The sequence below is a fragment of the Aulonocara sp. 'chitande type north' Nkhata Bay genome, linkage group LG15 (assembly GCF_057382095.1).
Source record: "Aulonocara sp. 'chitande type north' Nkhata Bay isolate Kocher_YH1m ecotype deep benthic linkage group LG15, A_spYH_male_GT1.1, whole genome shotgun sequence".
Lineage (NCBI taxonomy): Eukaryota > Metazoa > Chordata > Actinopteri > Cichliformes > Cichlidae > Aulonocara > Aulonocara sp. 'chitande type north' Nkhata Bay.
Window position 1 is genome coordinate 12,600,209 of NC_141358.1, and position 18,696 is coordinate 12,618,904.

Below are 18,696 nucleotides of genomic sequence, written 5' to 3' on the forward strand. Positions count from 1 at the left end.
TTCTATTTGATTCAAATTCGTTTGTATAAAAGCAAGAAATAACCATAAATGAGGGTGTTACTTTTTCAGAAGGCCAACGCTCTCCTCCAAGTCCAGCTTGCTCTGATAACAACCATCCAGAAAGCTCCTCCACTCTCGCTGGCAGGCAGAGAGGTTCTCTTGAACCTGCACTGCTCCAGCTTTAGGTAGGTGGAGCTGGAGTTTCCCAGCCTCTTTAGAAACCTGAGAGAGGCGTTCCTCACCCTCTGAAATCCGCTGAAGTGATACCTGTGAACATAGGATGCGTCTCTAAATAAAGAGCCAAAATCTTCAGATCGGGACTTTTTTGTGTGTTTTCATCCATTTAAACAACTCAAAGTGTTTATTATTTACAAGCCCAGTGTAACTTATGACTTATACTAATAAATTATGTGGAAGGTACAGATATATGTTTCTAAAAATACAAATTGTTTATACTGTAGCATGCTCATATCAAAAAGTCAACCTCCTTAGAACTTTTAAGTGGAATATGCACTTCATAGCCCTTACATCTGCACAGAGAAAAAGAGCAACAAGTAACGTACCTTTAACCTTTGTAACTTGGCTCCTAGGAGGACAACATCTCCTGACGGGTTAGAGCATTCTTTCAGCTCCAACTTGAGAATCGCTAGCCAGGATTTGAAGTCTTGGACAAGCTCTGATTGAGGGAACAGGAAGAAGAGATGAGTTAAAAGCTGAAGAAACATACAGCGACAAGTCGAGGAAGACGGATGTGTTGCAGATTATGGCAGAAAAAACATTTTAAAGTGAAGAAACCTGAAGAAGAAGTGTGAGAGCAGGCAGTGTGTTAAGGCAGATGGAAAGTGTGGGCGTGTCCACGCTATGGAGTGCTAGGTTGCCTTGGCAACAAGCCCAAAATGAGTCCCTCGAGAGCAGATATGACGAGAGCGACATTACTCTCCGAGGCACAGGTGTGTGTCGGCGCAGTGAGAGTGCACCAGTGTACCTGACAGCATGTGTGTCAATGGAGTGTGGGCTGTAGTGGGCGGATTGAGTGCGCTCTGGGGAAAATGTAGGATAATCAACAGCAAATCTGTTGCACTACTAACACGAACAAATGGCTCTGCTTCGTGTAACAGTGCAATGTTTGATTGGGTGATTATGGCATTTTAAGTGTTATTAAAAATTTTAATTTGTCCTCATCAGGGAATAAGTTATTGCGGCTACTTACTATTACTGATAGATAAGATCGCTCGGTGCATCAGAATGAAGAAGAATTAAGCACCTTTTGTAAATTAGCTGATACATCATCAACGCCACAAACAAAATCTGAGCAAAACTGATGATCGCTTACCGTTGAAATGGAGCTGCAGACCGTCCTGCAGGTTTCCTCTGGTCTTGGCACAGCGTTGGGAAACGGTCTCGGTTCGTTTGGCAATGGAGGTGAGATCAGACGAGAGGCGTGACAGCTCCTCAGAGGGATGCGATCTGCACAGAGCAGTCAGGGCATCTCTAGCCGAGTCCATGTCTGCCCTCTGCTGCTGCACGACACTCTGCAGGTCCTGGAAATGGACCACAGTGAGAAATTATGCAAATAATTCTGCACGTTTATAGCTATGTGCTCTGTATGTGTTGTACTGTGTCTATCCTGCAAATGTGTCCTAAGGCAACAGTCTCTTCTAGCAGAACAGATGCTGATCGGTTGCTGGTTTGACATCTGTCCTCCAGAAAAGCATCACTAATCAGGACAGGCGTTTTCCTTCAGGAATCAAAATTCTATGATGTAAACATTTCTTTCCTTCTTAAAGGAAAGAACACCTACTACACCGCCTATGGTGCTCAGATTTTTATTAGGGAAATACTTTTGAGGAGTTTCCTGCTAGAATAACAATAATTAGCACATTATGATTAGTTCCTCTAACTAATTAGGTAATAAGCTAGTTGTAGGTGTGTAAATAAAATAAACTTTGTACAGTTTTTTGTGAGTTTTTCTGTCTTACTGAAGGAACTGATAATGCCATACCTTAACAGTGCCAATGTCTTCAGGGGAAGTAGTTTCGGTGAGGTCCGATAAGGAACCCTCGACTGCCTCCAGCCGCTGGGCCATCTGGGACATGAGGTCCTCCAGTCGCTCTTTCTGGAAACTGAAGTAGGTCAGAGTGTGCTTGGCCTGATTGTACACCTCCTCAGCATGGGCCATTTTCTTCCTCAGATCTGATTGCAGGACCTGACGTGTGAGAATCAGTTTTAGTCACATTTAAACAACACAAGAGTATGTTTAATTATTGGTCCAGTACGGTTTCATAGATTTGATTTATGGTTTCATAGATTTGTGACTATAAGTTCCTCCTGAGTAGAAGGTACAGATACTTTATTTGTCTTCAGCTCAACTGAGAGCGCTTATTTGTAAAGTTTAAGTCAATCAAGAGGCAATTTGGAGCAGAAATTCTAGGAGTAAAGCATGAACCACATAAATCAGATGAAAGTAAATTACACAGGGATCAAGGACCATGGCTTTGTCCAAGATCACAGAGGGATTTATCACTATTTTGTTTGTTCAAAGCCCTGGCCCTATAAATGGGGAAAAAAACTGATGCACTCTTCCAGGCAGCCAGCAACAGGGGGAATTAGTACTCCTGCAGAGGACTGAGGGAAGTGGAAGGGAGAGGCAGTATAGCATAGCAAATTAATTGGAAGAATAATGAAGATAAATGTGGCTTCTGTAATGTGCTGTACTATGGTAAGGAGAGACGGCCACGAAAGAGACCCCGAATTAATAGAACGGTTATTTATAAACAAGAAAAAACTGAGAAAAAAAATATTTTAACCACAGGTGTCATAAGCTAAAAATAAATAGGTAAGTCAATAAATTGTGTTGTAACGTACATGGGTGTAAATATGCTGTTTACACCACTACAAAACATGTTCTAAACACACACAGCAGAGCTTGACTGACACACTAGTACTGCCCCTTAGCTACAGCAATTAAATGGCCCCTCCTTTTATCTGCCACGGCTGTCACCTAATCCTCCTGATGTGTCTCTGTCACATAATCCTGCCGGTTTTGCTGCATGTACATTAATGCACTGAGCTTCTGCACACCGTCTAACGTTTATAACTGCTTAGCACTCTCAAATGTCCCTCTGAAGCTCTTACTGGTAACACAACAAGAGCACAACAGCAGTGGCAACAGGTGTAGATGAGAGGAGGAGGGTTACTGGATGCAGGAAGACTGAACCAAGGCGCAAAAAAAAGGTTGTCAGCACTGGATGTTTCAGTGTCTACTTATTCTATACGCGAAATCTGCACATGATCAGAGAAGAAGTCTGGGTTCCACATATTGTGGTTTTAATCTTTGATGAATAATACCTTGCATTATTTTTCTCTTCTCCTATACATTTACCTGCATTTGTAATGGGATTTCCTGCAGTTTGGCTCGAGCCTTCAAATCTGCCACTCTCTCCTCCAAAACATCCAGCATGTGCTCCCTCTTTTCAACCTCCTCCTATGAATCAAAGTGCAAGACAATGAAATAACATTCACCGTCATCTGAGCAAACATTCATTTGCGCACACTTTCACGCAGCGTACTCTGACCTGAAAGGACGCAAGCTGGGCCTCTGTCTTCTCCTTGTCACTGAGACTGGCGACAGCGTCAGTTAGATCAGCGATGGATCCACTGGTCCACTGGTTGATGTCATGCTCTGCGGCCTTGAGGTCATCCCAGAGTTTCACACAGTAGCCTAATCTTTCTGTATTGGTTTGTATTTTCTCTGCGATCTTAAAAGAGAAAAAGAGAGACCAGGACACTATGTGAGGTATGTAAGAGAATAATGCATCTCAATCAAGAGGAGAGGAAGGCCCACCTCCTTTGTGTTTGGCTTTCTCTCTGTAACAGGGGATGTATGCTTTACAGGGAGATGGAAGAAAATCGCTGCCTAATTAGTCTGACAGATGTGCAAGTGAGAAGCGAGAGAGAGAGACAGAGATGCAGATAACCTGTCTAGACTTATTTATTTCTCTGTCTCATTTCGACAGCTGAGCAGACAACAACAACTCAAAAGAGGAGAAAATGTAGATAAAAGAAAAGAAAAAGCAGAGAAAAAATATAATTGAAAAAAGTGACGGTGCAGGTGTTCAGCAGAGATGAATGTTTTTTTATACTCACACAGATTTGTTCATACCCTTCATAGTTATTATTGTACTTCAGGCCCAGACTCGGGGAAAACACCATTTATAGTTTATGGATTTTTTTTCAGTTTTTTATTTAGATGTGGAAAATTCTGGGAAACTTTTTGATGTTACAAAAATATTTCACTTCAAAACACCTGAAATAACAGAAAGTCAGTATTGTGCATTTATCTTTACTAAAGACTACTCACCGCCAGCCACTGCTCTCTAAGTGTCTCTGTGTCTCTCTGGATGGAGGACATTTCACAGTTGGGAACCTTCTCCAGCTCCCTCTGCAGGTCCTCGACCGTCCTGATGAGCTGGTCCATGTCTTCCTGTTTTTCTCTCAGTTCATCTTTTATGGCTTTATGCTGAAGAGAACACAGCAAGGGAAATGGCAACAGGAGGGAGAGATACTGTTCAGTGGGGAGGTAAGTTTCTGAGATTTGGTTTGCTAAATAAATATAAGACAAGTTTCTTCTTCCTCCACCTCCTGTTTTTTTCTAATATACAATAAAAACAGTCAAACCACAGAGAAAGCTGTGAAACTTTTCAGACTAATTTCCTTGATGAAAACAGATTATTACTCACTTAAAACTCATTGAATTACCAGAAAATGACACTAAAGCTGATTTTTCTTCTTAGCTCATAAAAACATTATTACATAAGTTTTCATACAAAAAATAAAATCATACTTGGATCTATCATATCCGGTTTTAACAGTAGTAGATATTTTAACTCATTATAGTAGGTAAAATCACAATGAATAAACACTTTCGACCATCAAAAGTTCCAACAAGTCATAACAATGAAAAAAAAAAATCTTTGAGAGGAATGGATACTGTCCTTTTTGACTCCATAACAAGGCTCACAATTAAAGTTACCAATTTGATTGCTATATAAATTACTACTGTATAAATTCTTTAAAATTAACAATAGGTTCATTTCATGTTAGCTCATCAAATCCCTCACACCAATCAATAGATCTTCTCAAAAACATCTTTTCAAATGCTTTTCCTAGTAGCCCTTTTAAAAATCGTGCTATTAAAAAACTACTTAAGCATGGCATTCAATTGTTATTAAGTATCTGGTAGTATGGCTCTATGAACATGAGGATAACTTAAGCTAACATACAATGATGTAACTCCAATCCCCGATGCCAGATCTGTGGAAATCATAATTTTGAGTTGATGAACTGATGTTTGTTGATAATTTCTCATATACAGGGCACATCTTTTAAAATAAAAAAAACCCAGTCCAAATCAGGTGAAAGGTTTTACAGAGATTACAGATCGAATATGAAACCCCTACCACAAAACAAAAACCCACATTTAGACCCAACTTCAGTATAATTTCTTCAGCCATGACACCATGTACAAAATATAAACTCACTTAATTAGAAGAAGCAGATTTCTCTTAATATTATATATTATATCCCAAATTTCTGATGATCATTTTTCACATTTTGTCATTATGAGTTTTATAAGGCACTCATTTTTATGTATAGCAGCCAAAGACTGTTTTGAAAGCAGAGCAAGATGTTTTCATTCAATTTATCCACCCTTCACAGCCAAGTTTTTTTCTGGCCAAGAAGAGAGCATGTGTGCTGGGTGCCTTTGCAACTATCCCTAATCACAAAGTAGATTGGTAGACCTATAAAAAATTGAAGCACCTGGGTCAAGTAGTTTTCTAGTTAGTGGATTTTTTAAATGTCCCTCATCCCTTGAATTATTTCTTTTGTATTTATTTAGAGAAATTACTTTTCCTTGTATATTTTTCCCCAAGCAATTCTGTGATGGTCATTTTTTTTAGTCTGATGCACAGAAATGTAATAATTCAATACTTTTCTGAGAATAAACATAAACTACTGACTTGCGTGAAAGTCCTTTTGGCTTCCTGAGCACTGTGGTTGTGGTCGGGCAGATTGTGAGCGACGGCCTGAGCGCTCTCCATGAGTGTGGTGAGGATCGACTTCAGGTGGTGGAACTGGCGAAGAAGATCTAACACAACTCCACTGTGTTCCTGACTGCATGTTAAAACAAATCAGAAAACGTCAAATATATTATTTTTTTTAAAGCAGGTGGTAAAAGATGAAAAAAAAAAAACAGATGGGTGAGAGAAAATTAATCTCTTACCTGTTGATGATTAGCGTCCTGACGTTATCCCAGGCTGTCTTCACCAGAGCTACCTCCCTGAGTGCTTCTCCTGCCAGCTCACTGTCTCTCTGGGCCAGCTGGTTTCCCTTTTCTTCTAACCACCGTTGCGAGTGCTGCAGGGACTGGAGCTCATCCTCCAGCTGGACAAAGAAACGCATCCTGGGAGAATAGATGCAGAAGAAAACAATGGAGATTAGTAGCCTGCTTCCAACATATTACATCTCAATTTCCAGGAGATTAAATTTGTCTGCCTGTATGTTGGCTTCTGTAATAGACAATAGACTCTGGCATACAGTAGATCTTTGAATCAAAGGTTCATAGTAGGCAGTAGAAATGCAAAAAGTAGGAATGAAGCAAGGACTGACAGCATTATTACTACTGAAAGCCGACATTACCAACTGTGCTGATACTATGAATACTGATATATTTACTGGGCTGAAGTGTCAAAATTAAAATGAACAAACCTGTTGTGAAAGGCCTGTACAGAGCTCTCTCTGATGCCCTCCTGTCTTGCATCGTCCAACAGTTTCTTCAAATTCTTCATCACTTCTTCTCTTCTCTCTCTGAAGGAGCTCCACAAAGCCCCTAAAGCATCCGCTTCACTTTGTCTCCACCCCACACCCCTCTGCACCTCCTCCAGAGCCATTGTCAGGGCCACCGCCTGTCCTCTGCAAGATGTTCTTCCCTGAGGATGGCTGGCATCTTTAGATCCCCTCCACTCTGCTCCACACAGGTGCAGATGTGCTTTGCTCAGCTGCCCATCTAACCCGACAGCTTCAGCCTCTAGTCGGGCCACTTCTTTAGCCACCTCTCCTATTTCGCGATGCAGCTCTTCAGCTTTGGAAGGGTCCCAGCTCCCTCTGCCCTCCACAGCCTCATGAAGGCGACGCACGGCCTTAGCAGCCATTTTATGCTTCTCGAGGAAAGTGTTTAACTCGGTCAGGCACTCTTTACGAAGCAGCAGGAGACGTTGGGATTCACTGAGAGGTTGCAGGCAGTCCTCTCTCCATGCCTGGAGCTGCTCTTGGGCCTCTGGGGTGGAAGAGCAAAGCAGGAAGGACTCTTTTTTATGGAGAGTCTCTCTCAGTGATGCATTCTCCTGTAGCTGTGCCTCATGCTCCTGCAACACGATTGTTCAATTAGACACATTTATGTGAGCTCCAACAGCAATTGATGCAAACTTGTTTACTAAAACTGCTCCAATATACATACAGCCTATAAAGGACATCAGTGCTGACAGCAAGTTATTGATCTCTCACCTTCAGCTTAATAAACACAGCCTCAAGATCAGCAATATCAACCTGGGAAGAGCTTCTCAAGAGAGACAGGAAGTTTTCACTCCACTGGGTAAGGGGCAGCAGTGCCTGATCAAACTGCTCCAAGTGCTCCAACTGCAGCTTCAACCGCTTTATCCTAAAAGTGAGGGTGGGAAAAGCATGGACTGAGAATATGGAAGTGACTGTTTTAAATGTAAATTTAAAAAAAATGCTAGGATCCATTCACATACTGTAACCCAGATGTAAATAAGCTATATCATAATCAATCACCCTAAAAAATACCTGCGTAATATGCTGTTCTTCACAGAAGCGCATCTCTCCTGTAGTTGTGTGAGATCATCACTGAGCTCCTGGATACGAGCTTCGGGTGCCGTGGGGTACAAGCAAAGGCCGAGATTCACGAGACCCTGAAGGAGAGTCTCGTGTGACACCGTCTCTACCTGCATTTCCTGGATAGGCATATCATCAATGCAAATTAGATAAAATAACAAAACTTTCTTGTAGAAACAAATACAGAAAAGTAAAAAGATTTTACCTGCACATTTTGTAATTCATTCCTAAGCTTTACTTTATCTGCAGAGAGCAGTTCGGTGTCTGGGCAGCACACAGACTCACACCTGTCCAGCCAGCTTTTCATGGACAAATTTTCCTTTTCATATCTGTAGATGCAGATGTTGCATGTATTAAAATCAAGGAAAATATAAGTTGCATCCCCTTAGGACACACACAATTACAAGTTCACTTTTTTTTTTTCTTAAATCTGACCAAACCCTAGTATCAGTGACAAGGTCATAATGGGGCAACCATATCTTCCCAGTGCACCCAGTGCTGGAAGTAATCCCTTATACATATACCTGCAGGATACAGGATGAGGCTAACTGCAGAGACACTAAGCCGAACACACACACAAACAGACACACATAAACTCTGCTGAAGTTTAGTGGCAAAAACATAATTGAGTTCATTTCAAAAAGAGTCACCGGCTGGGTAAATAAAAGGAAGCGCTAAAGCTTGGGCAATTTAAACAGCCAGCATGTGGCTAGATCATTATTTTCTCCTCACGCTTAAACAGAAAAGAAACAATCACTCCGGTGAAGGACTATTGTGTGACAAAAGAAAGCGATAAGAAAGCATATAATTAGAATAGAAATGCACTGGCTGACAGGGGGACAGACAAGATCTCGCTCTTCCACATCACACTAAGATGAGAGACAGATTCAGAGGAATAAAGAGGAAACTGGCACAGAGAGAAGCAGAAACAGCACATGCACAATAGAAGGGAAAATGGCATTTGCTTATTCAACTGCAGGTGTGTGCTAATGGAGACTACAGATGTTTCTCAAAAAATGACTTATAACATATTTCTCCATTTTTATAAATGTACTTTTTGATTTTATGGTTTTTTTTTTCAATGTGGCAAAATCTGAAATATTCAAACAGGCCTGTTGTAGGTGTTTATCTATACGGCACCAAATCACGACAACAGTTGCCTCAAGGCGCTTTATATTGTAATGTAAAGACCCTACAGTAATACAAAAGTGTTGAAGGGACACATACACCCGAAACCCTGCTTTGGGCCATACCAAAGCACAATAAACTCTAAACACTAAACTAAATGGATAAATCTTCACACATTACAGTGAACAGTGACTCATGCCTTCAGTTTAACAATTAACACTATTTTCTCATTGTCTAGCATTTGTCTCTTCTATCCCAGACAAACACTGACTTTTTCCTGTACTAATGCTATTTTTCCAAAAGGTCTAGGACACTGGTATCAACATAAGAGCCCGGGGCCAGAATTGGCCCGGCAATTTCTCCAATCTGGCCTGCTGGGACAGCTTTGGAAAACATGAAGGAGATGATATATTTTTAGACTTTTAACTGTATTTTTAGATGTTTTGCAGCTTTTCCTGCTGTTAAAGACCTCCCCACAGTGATTTTTATTACCATTCATATTCAGTAATAGATAAACAAGCAAATGACAGAAAACTTTATCGTGTAGAAAAACTAAGATATGCTGTTGAAATTGCACTTCTTTATCTTTTATTAATATATAAAAGGGAAATAAATGTGTAGTTAATCAACTTTACACTAACACAAAGTTGATGTGGCCCTCCAGACAAAATGAGCTTGACATCCCTGGTCTAGGACAAAAGCAACCACATTTTGCAGTTTATTGTACCTCTGCCACAGAGCTAGAAGGCTCTCTAACATAGATTTCTTTTCTGAAGCCTTTTCCATTAACTCTCTCTGCTGCTTCTGGAGGTTAGCCACTTCTTCCTCCAGCTGGCTGCCCTCTCCAAGCCTTTTTGTGGCCGAACACAGGGCCATAAGCCTGGGCTTCAGAAGCTCAACAGTCTGGCAGACCTCCTGGGATAAACACAAAAATACTTGTTATCAACTGCACATTAAGTAAACCCTTGAAAATACAACATAATAACATGGTGCCACTCTGAAAAGGAAGCCAGTGATACTTATTCATGTATCAAAGAGGTGCCAAGTTGTGCTCTTACAATGTGATCCTGGAGGGCTTTGTAGGTCTCTAATGATGATACGCAGCATGTGATCAGACAGTCCAGTTTTTCATTCAGATCACTAACTGTTTTCTTAACCTGATAATAAAAATAAAAAAGTCTGTTTGTATTGTGTAATAAAATACCTTTAATAAAAGTCATAAATTGTGTGATGCTCTAAACCTGTTCAAGGTTATCATTGCATCTCTGCCTGTAGGAGGCGCTCTGGTTGAGCTGCACGCCAAGCTGCTCTGCTCTCCCCTTCAGCTCTTCCCAGTATTGTCTCGTCTGGTTAAGTTGCGCCCGGATGCTACCGGCCTCTCCAGAAGTCACAAACCTGGACAGAGCCTCGCAGTCGGCCTCCATGAGGACAAGAACCGCCTTTCTCTCCTCTAAAGCTTCCCCCACGGCCTGGAGAGATGCAATAAGAGAGGAATTCAACGAGGGAAAGCATACAGGAAATTACGACGATAAAAGATCGCTCTTTCAAGAAGAAATTTATTTTCAAACTGAGAAGAAAAAAAAGGCAGATGATGGCAGTATCCTTTTTTTTTTTTCTAAAAACCATCATGAGAGTGACAAGTCTGGGATTAGGCATGCCAAGATTATATTTTATTAAATATGATCAATTTATTTCCTTTAAATTCCAGCCTCTGCTACAGCACTGACCCAATTTCCCTTGGGGTTAGATTAAAATTTAATCTCATTTCATCATAATCTTAATCATTTTGGGCCACAGTGATACTGTAAACTACAGACACAAGACCAGACAGCAATGTGACTCCAGTTTAACTGAAGCAACCAAAAAATATGATGAGTATTTACTTGTGAAGATATAAAAAATATTTAAGGAGTTGTGTAAAAAGTGTGCAGTGAACTGCCTCACCTTTGACTGACCTCCAATTGGAAACCTTGTGATCAGGTATACAATGTAATGCTGTGATAGAAATATAGACCTGCACAAACCTCTACAGCGCTGATGTGTTTGTCTAAAGGATCAGAGGAGGAGAAAATGTTGACAGCGTCCAGCTCCTTCTGTTTCTGATTGATCCAAAGAAAGAAGGCCGCTGATTCACTGCTGAAGCGCTCCCACCACACAAATATCATCTCCAGCTGGACAACACTGGGACACATGAGATTAGGCAACAGCCCAAGGTCAGAATATTGGAATGAAAACAAACAACCAGACAATAGCATGGATGCAATTTGCAGGTGAATGCCAGACAGACATCATATGTTGGCAAAATACAATTTCACATTTTGATACTTTAGGTTTTTTCAGACTAATATCACAAGTTAGTTTTTACACTTAAAGCTCATTATTGGGCACTCGTAAAACTGCCGGTTAAGGCCCGTACCACATTTCAGATCTTTATTGCATGTAATAGAAGAAAATAGTCAGACATACTTCTTGTTGAGGTGGTCTTGAAGTTGTGCGATTGCTTCTCTGGTGGACTGCGCCTGCTGCAGGAGAAGAGTCTGAGTCTTCGGACCAAGCTGAATGTCTTCTGCTTTCTCTGAGAGGAGATCTGCTCGTATAGAGTACTCCTCGACCTCCGTGAAGAGTTCCTATAGACCGAAAAACAAGCAGTTACACAACATGACCAAATACAGGCTAATAAATCAGAATATGAATGCATGCACGTTTTGCACATACACACCTTGTTATGCTTCAGTTCAATTTTCAGGCTGTCCAAGCAGTTGAAAAGGAGTTCCTTGTGCAATTCATTGTCAGTATTGCTGATGAACCTCCAAACTGTTTCTCTTTCTGCTTCGAAACTTTCCCAGGAGCTCAGCGTTGCCTTGAAGTGACAAAGAAATGAAAGAGTAACGTTAGTAGGTACAAATTCAGACCTGATGATAACATGCACTATTTACACAAAGGAGATGGGCACTGTAATATTTACTGCCATTCTCCTGATTTCATCTGTAAGCATAGGGTATTTTACGACAGCAGATGATCTGCTGTCTTAAAATACACCGACATTTACTTTTAATTTTCTGATCAATTCACGGATAACGACAAGTGTACAAAGAAATCACAAAGTAACAAACAAAATTAACGTGCAGGATAACAGTCAGCAATAGGCTAATCAATTATCACAGCGGGAATGTGTGTGGATGATCAATGACACTCACACGTGCAAACACCAGGGCGCCGACATGAGAAAAATCTTGGCTCTGCCTACCTGCAGACTTTGCTCCTTTGCCCCTGATTTGTGGTCAGCCTCACTGAAAGCTCCTTCCAGCTCCCGTAGAGATTGACTGAGCCCCTCCCCTTTCTGCAGCTGGCGGCAGTGGGACACCAGAAGCTCTGCCTCTCTCCTGTTAGCATGCAGGTGCTTTAGGTGTTGCTATAACACACAGACACAAAAACAACATGCTATTTTGTGAGCAACCTTGATTTTGCTTTGCCTTGCTCAAACCATTCATAATGTAAACTGTTAAACAGTTAAATTAAATACAAAAGAGACTTTCAAACATGGAAACCAAGTTGTTACAAGTGCATTTGTACTAAACAAATACCTGGTGAATAAGGTAAAGTTGTTTGGCTTCCTCCAAACCCTCAGCATCCAGGATTCTGCCTATCTGCTCCTCAGCCTCTTTTCGGGCCCTCAGAACCTCCTCCAGAGCACCATGAATCTCGTCCCTCAGCTCCTCATACTGGAACATGGCAGAGCCCTCATCACCCAGCTGTGGCAAAAAGGTCATTGGATTATTTTTTGATGAAAATTTTCAGTACGGAAGAGAATATTCAGCACTTATCCTGGAATACCTGACAGAGTGAAGAGTAAACTGCCCGCAGGTCAGTTGAGAGTTTAGCCAAGGCTGCTCTTTGCCTTTGGACTTCCACTTCAGAGCTAACTTCAGACAGCACAGCAAGGCGGCTCTTGAGCCACAGCAGACTCTCCTCTCGAGTATCCACTGCTTCCTGTAGTGCCTGGAATTGATGGAAGCACTAGATGTTAACTGAAGTTGAAGTATAGCCTAATCTCAGTGCCTAAAGCAGCAAATGTAGCCCACTAGCTCACCTGAACAGCAGCATCAAGTTGCTCCTGATGACGGGAAGTTATTGCTGTTCCTCTTAAGAGCCTCATTTGCCTTTTTTGAGATGAGAGCCAATCAGAAAGCTCGCAGAACCTAAAATAAAAATGGACCACTGAGTTCTGCATTTGCTTTAAATCACTTTAAATCTGTGCTTTTTGCCCATCTTTACCTCTCATTCCACTCTTTCCATTTATCAGGGTGCTGCTCCAGCTTGAGGTGGGTGCTCTTTATCTGCTCTGTAACCTCTTCTACGGCCCTTCTAGTGCAGTCAAGCATTCGATAAGCTTGGTCGTTGTCAGGCAACTTGTAACACAGATCCTCCATGTTTCTAATCCTCCTCTCGCTCTGAATTAAAGGTTTGCGTTCCCTGAAGAAAGTCTGAGGAAGAAGAAAAAAAAAGAAAATTAAGATATGAGAGGCTCCCGAATGTCAGTGATAACAACATTAAGTGATTTTGTCTTTCTCTGATTTTCAGTTCTATCTGTTTCAATTTTCCACTAAATCCGAGACTCACTCTGTGCTCTTTGATCACTCGCTCGCTGGTGCAGGTGCCAGACAGGGCTTGCATTTCTCTGTGCAGCTCTGCTCTGCAGTCTTGCAGGATCACAGCAACTCGGCTTCGCTCCACATCCACCTTGAGACGGAGTAGGTGAGATGGTACCTCGCTCTGCATGTCCTGTAAAAAAGATGGAGATGAGACAAAACATAGCAGACCTGAAAGCTACCCTTAAGTGTCACATTGTATCTGTCACTGATCAAAAGTTCCCTGGAGTGGCTGCAAATAAACACAGAGAGGGTTGCATTTTTATCTAACCAGGTTAATTGGAACCAGACTGGAGGGACTCTATTGAAGCCAAAGGTTTTCCTGGTTAAGTTAATGAAGTAGTGCTTATGCGCCTCAAGAGGTGTACAGTAATTAGTGAGAGTGGTAAACCATGGTGACCTCTGACCTTCCAGAGTTTGTGCAGCCTGCGGACAGTTTCCTGCAGCCCCTGTTGCTCCTCCTGTGGCAGGATGTCCGTGAGCTCATCACACGCTTTCAAAAACACGCTCAGCACCCGCTGGTCCAGTTGTCCAAAGAAATCCTGTAATGTAAAATAAAATAAGAGTAAACACGACACAAGACAGAGTAAAAGTTAAGTCAAGAATGTTAACACTCTACCCGTTTCCACTTAAAAATGTAATTAGAAAATAGAAATGCCTCTGCAGATTAGCCGCAGCTTTCACAGACATGCTTAGAGGTTAGAGATTTAATCTTACAGTGTGTTTCTTTAATAATTCCTCAGCATCTCCAGTCTCTCTCAAGCAGCCCTGAGCTTTCTTCAGCACTCTCTCCAGCTCTTGTCGTGATTCCTCAAATCTCCTCCTCAGGGAGTTGTTGGCCTCTTCCTGCCTTCTCCATTCTCCAACCTCCTTTAGCAAAGCCTGAGAGGTTAGATAGTAGTAATACAGTGTAATTACATTATTTGTCCTACAAACAAATGAACAGTAACACACATGGTGGGTAAATCTAATCTGCACGAATCCCTTGTGTTTTTCTGATGTCTGTGTAATCTCTATAGTATAATCAGTATTGTGGTTTCTGACTGGCATTCTGGTATGCAAATGCATGTAATGCATAACTGTAATACTAACCTGTGCCGAGCCCTGAATTTCAACAACTCTCTTTTGCAGCAACGATATGTCGAAGTTCCTGAGCACCTTACTGGTGGAGAGCGCCCTCTGCAGAGAGTGGTGGTTCCTCTCAATCACCGATAAACATCGTTTACAGCTTTGCTGATGGTTTAACAAATCCTGTCACAAAAGGGGAGACAAGAAGTTTAAAAAAATTACTTGTGTTTCCAATATCCATCCATCTGTCCATCCATTTTCTTATCTAGCTATCCAATTTAGCGAGGCAGCGTGCACACTGGACAAGCCGACAGTCCCTGAACTGGATGAGTGGAAGAAAACGGATGGATAGACTTTTACAAGTTTGGACACAGTGTAAATTGTAAATAAAAACAAAATGCAATGACTTGCAAATGTCATAGACTCATATTTTATTCACAATGGGACACAGAAAATATTAGTTTAACCTGAGATAATGTTATCATTCCATGAAAAATATGAGCTCATTTTAATTTGATGGCAGCAACGCATCTCAAAAAAGTTGGGAAAGGGGGTGACAAAAGTAAGTGGTGTTAAAAAAGAAACAGCTGGAGAAACACTTTGCTATAATTAGGTTAACTGGAAACAGGTCAGTAACATTACTGAGTATAGAAAGAGCATCTTAGAGATGCAGAGTTCCCCAGAAGTAAAGATGGGAAGTGGTTCACTGCAGAAAACTGCATCTAGAAATGACACAATAATGCTCCTCAGAGTAAAGTAAGCACATATTTTAAGTAAGCAACATTTCAACACAAATATCTCTTCTTTCTACTCCTTGAATTTTCATAAGAGGCTCATTGCTTTGAAGACGTTTGAGGGGAGTTATTATTTTCTGTCAGCGTGCATCAGATTTGAATATAAAAGAAGGGAACAATAATACATAAAAGATACAGCAACAGGACTATAGTGTTATAAATGCAGATCACTGCTTATGGAGCTGGCAGCTCATATCCATAATAACTGTGAAAAAATAAAAATAAACTGAAAAAAGAATAAAAACATATCTAGTAAGCACTTATTGTAAATTTAACGTGTTCGTGTCTGACCTGCCACTTGTATTTTTGCTGGGCTTGTGCCTGTGACTCTGGGTCTCTCGCAGCAGAAGTGATGCGACTCGCTCGCTCCAAGGCCTGGTAAAAAGTGTTGATGTGTTTCTCCATCTCCTCCAACAGCGGCAGAAAGGCATGACACTCCCGCATCAGAGATGGGCACCGCTCTCTCACCTGAACAGATACAAAACGGACCGCTTAACAGTGAAAAAATGTATTAACTTAAAAGGCTTTGTGTTTACCCTCAAATGAGACTCACCTTGCTTAGTTGACCTTTGACTGTTGCCATAGTTGCCATGACCCTGGTTGCCTCATCCTGTGGAGCATCCTTGGCAAGGAGCTGAGCGCTGCGGGCAGCCAACTTGTATTGTGTCTCCATAGCGACAACCTTTTGCTTGGTATTCTGCGATGTGACGTGCAAGGGTAAAGGGTCATTTCATACGTTCTTAAAGTGAATGCACTGCCATCAAAGCTGTTTTAGTAATAAAAATGTTGACATCAATAAAGCAGTGACTTGCAGCTTTTAGTAACACCTTATCAAAAACGTATGAGAGTAAAGCCGTTTTCGCACATTGAGTGCAGATGTGAAATCTCACTTTATCGTGATTCAAGCGTGACTTTATCTGATTTGTCTCAGGCGAGGAAGAGAGCTCGAGCTTCAATTCATGTTGACCTGAGCCAGTGACATTATTTACTGCAGTCATGAACATTTCTAAGCATTAACTGATGAAACTGCATTTATGGGACATAAATTCTGGACGCTCTCAGATCAGATCTTTAGCTGCCTTTAACCACCACAAAGTCTGACAGATATCTGGTGCCATGCATTAGAGTACAGAGAAGAAAATTATCCGAATTTCGCAGTGAGTGGGCGTCACACAAGCTTACTTCTGTATGCTCTACCCAGATAGTACCATTGCCAAGACCAAGGACAGCATTGCCAGCATAGTGGGAATGCATCTAAAATAGACTATGGTCTGTTGTATGTAACTAATTCTCAGACAAAGTCTGAAATACAGTCATGTCAAAAAGGAAGAATATCAACAGGAAAAACTCAAGAGCAGCTTCTAAGTCTCTACAAGCTTCAGTTAGCATGTGAAACGTTAAAGTTCATGACAGTACAGTTAGAAAGAGAATGAACAAGTTTGCATGGGTTGCCAGGGGAAAGCTTGTTCTCTTTTAAAAAAGAACATGGCGGGATCGCTTAGGCTTGCAAAGTTACATATGAACAATGTGCTTTGGACAGATGAGACCAGAGTGGAGATAGTTTGTCATAAAACACAGCTTATTTGCAAGCAAAACACCTGACACCAGCTATTAAGTGTGGTGGAAGAGGAATGATTTGGGCGTGCATTTTACAGCCACAGGATCTGGGCACCTTATAGCCATTAAGTCAACCCTGAATTCCTCTGAGTAACACATTCTTGGCTCATGCAACAGGACAATGATCCCCAAGCACAGCAACAAATCTAAAATAAAAGGACTGAAAAAGAAACTGTTCTAATGGCCCAAGGAACAGAACACAACCCCACTGAAATGCCGTGTTGGGACCTTAAAAGGTGTACCGACAAATACACACCACAAACAATTACTTCAATTTATTGCTGCTAAAGTTAGCTTATAACAGGATGACACAGAGTCCTGTTAAAAGTCCCTCTTTAACATGGAAAAGAGAGTTTACATGTCTGAAAATGGCTTGGAAGGACTTGAAACAGTTACGTTTCACCTGCTGTTGGTGTGTGGGGCAGCTGTGTTCCTAAAAAGAGCTGTGATGACCATTCTCTTTGAAATCACATAAAGCTAAGAGTAAAAAAAAAAAACTCCATCTAGTTCCATATTTGAAACTTTGGCCATGTTTAACATGAGTATCCACCATGAGTAACAGCAAATAAACACAACAGGAAAAGAAAGAAAGAAAAGAAAATGCATATTAGGTCCACTTCAGAGTCAGGCTTGTCATTCTCGACCAGCTTAAGAAAGAACAGATTTGAAACAAACTCTAAGCGATGTGATCAGGGATGGTCTAATATAAAGTACAGTGGGGCAAAAAAGTATTTAGTCAGCCACCGATTGTGCAAGTTCCCCCACTTAAAATGATGACAGAGGTCAGTAATTTGCACCAGAGGTACACTTCAACTGTGAGAGACAGAATGTGAAAAAAAAATCCATGAATCCACATGGTAGGATTTGTAAAGAATTTATTCGTAAATCAGGGTGGAAAATAAGTATTTGGTCAATAACAAAAATACAACTCAATACTTTGTAAAATAACCTTTGTTGGCAATAACAGAGGTCAAACGTTTACTATAGGTCTTTACCAGGTTTGCACACACAGTAGCTGGTATTTTGGCCCATTCCTCCATGCAGATCTTCTCGAGAGCAGTGATGTTTTGGGGCTGTCGCCGAGCAACACGGACTTTCAACTCCCGCCACAGATTTTCTATGGGGTTGAGGTCTGGAGACTGGCTAGGCCACTCCAGGACTTTCAAATGCTTCTTACGGAGCCACTCCTTTGTTGCCCGGGCGGTGTGTTTTGGATCATTGTCATGTTGGAAGACCCAGCCTCGTTTCATCTTCAAAGTTCTCACTGATGGAAGGAAGTTTTGGCTCAAAATCTCACGATACATGGCCCCATTCATTCTGTCCTTAACACGGATCAGTCGTCCTGTCCCCTTGGCAGAAAAACAGCCCCATAGCATGATGTTTCCACCCCCATGCTTCACAGTAGGTATGGTGTTCTTGGGATGCAACTCAGTATTCTTCTTCCTCCAAACACGACGAGTTGAGTTTATACCAAAAAGTTCTACTTTGGTTTCATCTGACCACATGACATTCTCCCAATCCTCTGCTGT

General features: G+C 41.4%; 1 protein-coding gene across 1 annotated transcript in view; it reads right to left on the bottom strand.

Annotated features, from left to right (window-relative positions):
- syne1a (spectrin repeat containing, nuclear envelope 1a) overlaps window positions 1–18,696 on the bottom strand; it is a 131,232-nt gene that overhangs the window by 88,785 nt on the left and 23,751 nt on the right. The window contains exons 20-49 of the mRNA XM_086264230.1: window positions 16,104–16,247; window positions 15,842–16,018; window positions 14,781–14,939; window positions 14,406–14,570; window positions 14,096–14,230; window positions 13,660–13,821; window positions 13,315–13,523; window positions 13,130–13,238; window positions 12,874–13,038; window positions 12,624–12,791; window positions 12,287–12,451; window positions 11,759–11,899; window positions 11,506–11,666; window positions 11,064–11,220; window positions 10,281–10,508; window positions 10,098–10,196; window positions 9,767–9,954; window positions 8,117–8,240; window positions 7,864–8,030; window positions 7,564–7,717; window positions 6,769–7,424; window positions 6,284–6,463; window positions 6,021–6,174; window positions 4,361–4,519; window positions 3,576–3,758; window positions 3,383–3,484; window positions 2,003–2,206; window positions 1,334–1,541; window positions 564–676; window positions 62–267 (exon numbers count right to left, since the gene is read on the bottom strand). Of these exons, the coding sequence (XP_086120356.1) occupies window positions 62–267; window positions 564–676; window positions 1,334–1,541; window positions 2,003–2,206; window positions 3,383–3,484; window positions 3,576–3,758; window positions 4,361–4,519; window positions 6,021–6,174; window positions 6,284–6,463; window positions 6,769–7,424; window positions 7,564–7,717; window positions 7,864–8,030; window positions 8,117–8,240; window positions 9,767–9,954; window positions 10,098–10,196; window positions 10,281–10,508; window positions 11,064–11,220; window positions 11,506–11,666; window positions 11,759–11,899; window positions 12,287–12,451; window positions 12,624–12,791; window positions 12,874–13,038; window positions 13,130–13,238; window positions 13,315–13,523; window positions 13,660–13,821; window positions 14,096–14,230; window positions 14,406–14,570; window positions 14,781–14,939; window positions 15,842–16,018; window positions 16,104–16,247 (5,342 nt within the window). The remainder of the gene's footprint in view (window positions 1–61; window positions 268–563; window positions 677–1,333; window positions 1,542–2,002; window positions 2,207–3,382; window positions 3,485–3,575; window positions 3,759–4,360; window positions 4,520–6,020; window positions 6,175–6,283; window positions 6,464–6,768; window positions 7,425–7,563; window positions 7,718–7,863; window positions 8,031–8,116; window positions 8,241–9,766; window positions 9,955–10,097; window positions 10,197–10,280; window positions 10,509–11,063; window positions 11,221–11,505; window positions 11,667–11,758; window positions 11,900–12,286; window positions 12,452–12,623; window positions 12,792–12,873; window positions 13,039–13,129; window positions 13,239–13,314; window positions 13,524–13,659; window positions 13,822–14,095; window positions 14,231–14,405; window positions 14,571–14,780; window positions 14,940–15,841; window positions 16,019–16,103; window positions 16,248–18,696) is intronic.